General features: G+C 58.2%; 1 protein-coding gene across 1 annotated transcript in view; it reads left to right on the top strand.

The window, feature by feature from the left end:
* The window catches only part of LOC121660567 (alpha-actinin-4-like), a gene marked incomplete at its 3' end in the record, with an annotated part of 9,692 nt that overhangs the window by 3,287 nt on the left and 2,153 nt on the right, over positions 1-4,252 (top strand). Inside the window, exons 3-8 of the mRNA XM_042019959.1 lie at positions 424-543; positions 1,852-1,938; positions 2,034-2,121; positions 2,232-2,310; positions 2,395-2,476; positions 3,323-3,408. Of these exons, the coding sequence (XP_041875893.1) occupies positions 424-543; positions 1,852-1,938; positions 2,034-2,121; positions 2,232-2,310; positions 2,395-2,476; positions 3,323-3,408 (542 nt within the window). The remainder of the gene's footprint in view (positions 1-423; positions 544-1,851; positions 1,939-2,033; positions 2,122-2,231; positions 2,311-2,394; positions 2,477-3,322; positions 3,409-4,252) is intronic.

Genomic DNA, 4,252 nt, shown 5'->3' with positions numbered 1-4,252 from the left:
GCCCAAAATCCTTAAACTGCACCCAAAACCCTCCAAACTGCGCCCAAAATCCTTAAACTGCACCCAAACCTTCCAAACGGTGCCCCAAACCTTCCAAACTGTGCCCAAAACCCTCCAAACTGGGCCCAAAACCCTTAAACTGTACCCAAAACCTCCAAACTGGGCTCAAAATATTTAAACTTAATCCAAAAGCCTTTAAGCTTGACCCAAAAATCCTTAACCTTGACCCAGAACCTGTAACCTTGACTTAAAATCTTGAGGCTTGACTCAAAGCAATGAGCCTTGCCCCAAAATCTTTAACCCTGACCCAAACCATTCAGATTTGACCCAAACCCTTTAACCTTGCCCCAAAATCTTTAACCCTGACCCAAACCCTTTAACCCTGCCCCAAACCTCTTTAATCCTGACCCAATCCCGTTCCAGGGGAGCGGCTCCCGAAGCCGGAGCGGGGCAAGATGAGGGTGCACAAGATCAACAACGTCAACAAGGCCCTGGACTTCATCGCCAGCAAAGGCGTCAAACTCGTCTCCATCGGCGCCGAGGGTGAGGCCCCGCCTTGGAAATGTGCCGGGATCCGCCGGGATCCACTGGGATCTGCCGGGATCCGCTGGGATCCACCGGGATCCGCTGCCCCAGTGCCCGGGTTTTGCCCCTTTTAGGCCAAAATTGGGGTTTTGAGGGGTTCTGAGGCTGCCATGACTCCCCCCAGTGAGTGATGGGGTCTCTGAGAATTTCAGGAATTCCGGGATTCCAAGCTCGGAGATCACAGATGGCGGCTCCAGCTCATCAAGGTCACGGTTATTCCGTGATTTTTGATGGAATTAGTGAAAATGAGGGGTTTTCTGCAATCCCGGGCGTTTTAGGGGATGCGGGGGGGGGTTTAGGGAATGGAGAAAGGGAAAAATAACCTGGAGAAGGGAAAAAAAAGCCTTGGAAAAGGGGAAGGAAAAAAGGTAGAAAAGGGAAAAAAAGCTGGGGCAGGGACAGAAGAAATTGGAAGATGAAAAATACGGAGAAGGGGAAAAAAAGCTGGAAATGGAAAAAAAATGGGTGCAGGGAGGAAAAGAAACCTGGAAGAGGGAGAAAATCCTGGAGGTTGAAGGAAAGTAAACCTGGAGCAGGGAAAAACCACCTGGAGAAGGGAGAAAACAACGTGGAAAAGGGAAAGAAACATCTGGAGAAGAGGGAAAAACCAGGAAAAGCTCGGGGTTTGGCCTCCCTGGGGCTCTCTCCGCACTCTGCCCGGGGCTGGGAGCAGATTCCCGGGATTCCCAGGACAGTTCCCTGCGGGATCTCCCCCGGGGCTGCCCCGGGGCCGGGCGGGCTCTGCTGGCAGCGGCTCCTGCCGGGCCGGTTTGTTGGGATCAGCTGGAAAACCTCGGGAAAGCTCCGCGTGCCCAGAGCCGAGCGAGTCCCGGCCCGCCCGGCCCCCGCCCCAGGAATTCCCAAAACCACGAGGGCTGGGGCTGCTGGAGGCGTCGGGAAGGTCGGGTGGGATCGGTGTGGAGGAGCCCGGGATTCCTCTCCTTCCCCACTTCCTGCCCCTCTGGAATTCCTCTCTCCGTGCCTTTCGAGGTCTTTCCCAACCTGGACAGCTCCCTAACCCCAGGATTCCGTAACTGTAGGATTCCGTAATTTTTGGAGCCCATAGTTCCAAGACTTCGTGTGCTAAGACTCCGTAAATCCCAGGATCATTCCGGGACCCCACCATTGCTGTGGGATTCCCTGATTGCGGCATCCCATAATTCCAGGATTCCATGATCCTTTGGCTCCACTGTTGTAGAACCCCCCAGTCCCAGCACCCCCGCCCGGAATTCCCACCTGGAATTCCCTGTGCCTTTTCCCCGGCAGAGATCGTGGACGGGAACGCCAAGATGACGCTGGGGATGATCTGGACGATCATCCTGCGCTTCGCCATCCAGGACATCTCCGTGGAAGGTAACGGCACGGGCTCTGTTCCCGGGATCCACCCTGGGATCCACCCTGGGATCCATCCCGGGATCCATCCCCGTCTCTGATCCCTGCTCCCGCAGAGACCTCGGCCAAGGAGGGGCTCCTGCTCTGGTGCCAGCGGAAAACGGCTCCGTACAAGAACGTCAACGTCCAGAACTTCCACATCAGGTCCTTCCCTCTTCCTCTTCCTCTTCCCTCCCCTTTCCCGGGGCCCAGGCAGGGTCGGAATTCCCGTTCTCCCTGCGGATTCCCGGGATCTGACCCCTGTTTCCCCGCAGCTGGAAGGACGGGCTGGCCTTCAACGCCCTGATCCACCGGCACCGCCCCGAGCTGATCGAGTACGACAAGCTCCGGAAGGTAAATCCCCGCCTTTCCCGCGGAAACCCCGGGAATTCCGGGAATTCCCGACCCACGGAGCCTCCGGCACCTCCTCTCCCGTAGGACGATCCAGTCACCAACCTCAACAACGCCTTCGAGGTGGCTGAGAAGTACCTGGACATTCCCAAGATGCTGGATGCCGAGGGTAAGCGTGGAATTCCAGCGTCCATGGGATCCCGGGATCTCTTCCAGGCCCTGACGGGGATTCCCTCGGAGGAGGCGCCGGATCCGGGAGGAAGCGGCTGATTTAAGCTGGGTTTTTCCCGTTTAGCACCGATTCCTACCTGTCCAGGTGGATTTATCCAGGAGCTGGGATACTCAGAGGAGCGCCGGCTCCAGCAGGAGTGTTCCCCAGTTTGTTCCCAGTTTAACCAGTACATACACAGGGATTCTGCAATCCTGGGACTCCACCATTCCAGGATCCATAAAAAACCTTGGATCCCGTAGTTCTGTGATCCTGCAGTTCTCAGATCCTGTAATTCCAGGACTCCTGAAGTCCAGAATCCCCTAATTCAAGGATCCCATAATTTTTGGGTCCCACAATTCTCAGACATCACGATCCACCATGATTCCAGGATCCTGCGGCTCCCATCATTCCGGGATTCCCACAACTGTGGGATTCCACAATTCTTTGATTCCACGATGCTGCAATTCCAGGACCGCAGAACTCTTAAGGACCCCGCAGTTCCAGCATCCCATAAATCTGGGATTCCCTTATTCCGGCATTCCACAATTCCACGGCTCCAGGCCTCCGCAGTCCCAGCATCCCACAGCTCTCTGATCCCTTAATTCCAGGATCCGTGCAGGAAGCGCTGGCTCTAACCCTGCTTTTTCCCATTTAGCACCGATTTGCGCCCATCCAGCTGCATTTCCCCCGGATCTGGGATCTTCGGAGCGGGATTCCGGCCGGGAGAGGCGCCGTGCCCGTCCCCAGTTTGCTCCCGGTTTGCTCCCGGTTTGCTCCCGGTTTAACCAGTGTGGTTCCTTGCAGACATCGTGAACACGGCGCGGCCGGACGAGAAGGCCATCATGACCTACGTGTCCAGCTTCTACCACGCCTTCTCCGGGGCCCAGAAGGTACCGGGCCCCTCCGGCTCCGCCCGGCCCGCCGGACTCTCCCTCCCGGATCCGTCCCTCTGGAATTCTCTCTCCGCTCTCACGCCCACTTCTCTTCCAGCCGCGGCCGCTGTCGCTCGGGGGGGGCTCCGGGACCACCCCCAGCTGGCTCATGGAGGGGTTAAATCCGCCTGGAATTCCCGAGTTGGTGGGAAATCCATGGCAAATCCACGAGAAGTCCATGGAAATCCATGGAAATCCACGGGCAATTTGTGGGAGTCCACGGGCGGGGCAGGCCGAGCTTCCAGGAGGCCCCAGGCGAAGCCTCTGCAGCTTCCAGGAGGTTGAGGAACGAGGGAAAGGCGGAACAAATCCCCCATGAGCCGGCTTGGGGGCTCCCGACCCCGGGAAGCGCTTCCCGCCTCACCGCATGCGCTGGGAATGCGGGAGCTGGGAATGCTGCTGGAGCCTGTCCCTCCCTCTGTCTCTCCTCTCCTCGGGCAGATATCGTGGGCACGCTGCGGCCCGACGAGAAGGCCATCATGACCTACGTGTCCTGCTTCTACCACGCCTTCTCCGGGGCCCAGAAGGTGAGCCCGGCTCGGGGGCTCCCGGCTCCGCAGGGCCCCGGCCCCGCTCGCTTCCCGCTGCCGCCTTCCCGAGGCTCCCCGGGATCTGCCCGGGATCTGCCCGGGATCTGCCCGGCTGCTGCTCTGCTTGGCTTGGCCGCGGGGAAAGTGGGGCCTGGCTCCGCTGAGGTCACGCTCACGGCTTCCTCAGGGTCCTTCCTGTATTCCCTTCCTCCTTCCCTTCCTCTATTCCCTTCCTTTTCCCCTTTGTTCCTTTCCTTTTCCTCCTTTCCTTT

This window comes from Corvus kubaryi, unplaced genomic scaffold (assembly GCF_017639235.1).
Source record: "Corvus kubaryi isolate FWS band 111438036 unplaced genomic scaffold, C.kubaryi_AGA036_p1.0 36560, whole genome shotgun sequence".
NCBI lineage: Eukaryota > Metazoa > Chordata > Aves > Passeriformes > Corvidae > Corvus > Corvus kubaryi.
This window is presented reverse-complemented; position numbering and strand designations above follow the sequence as displayed.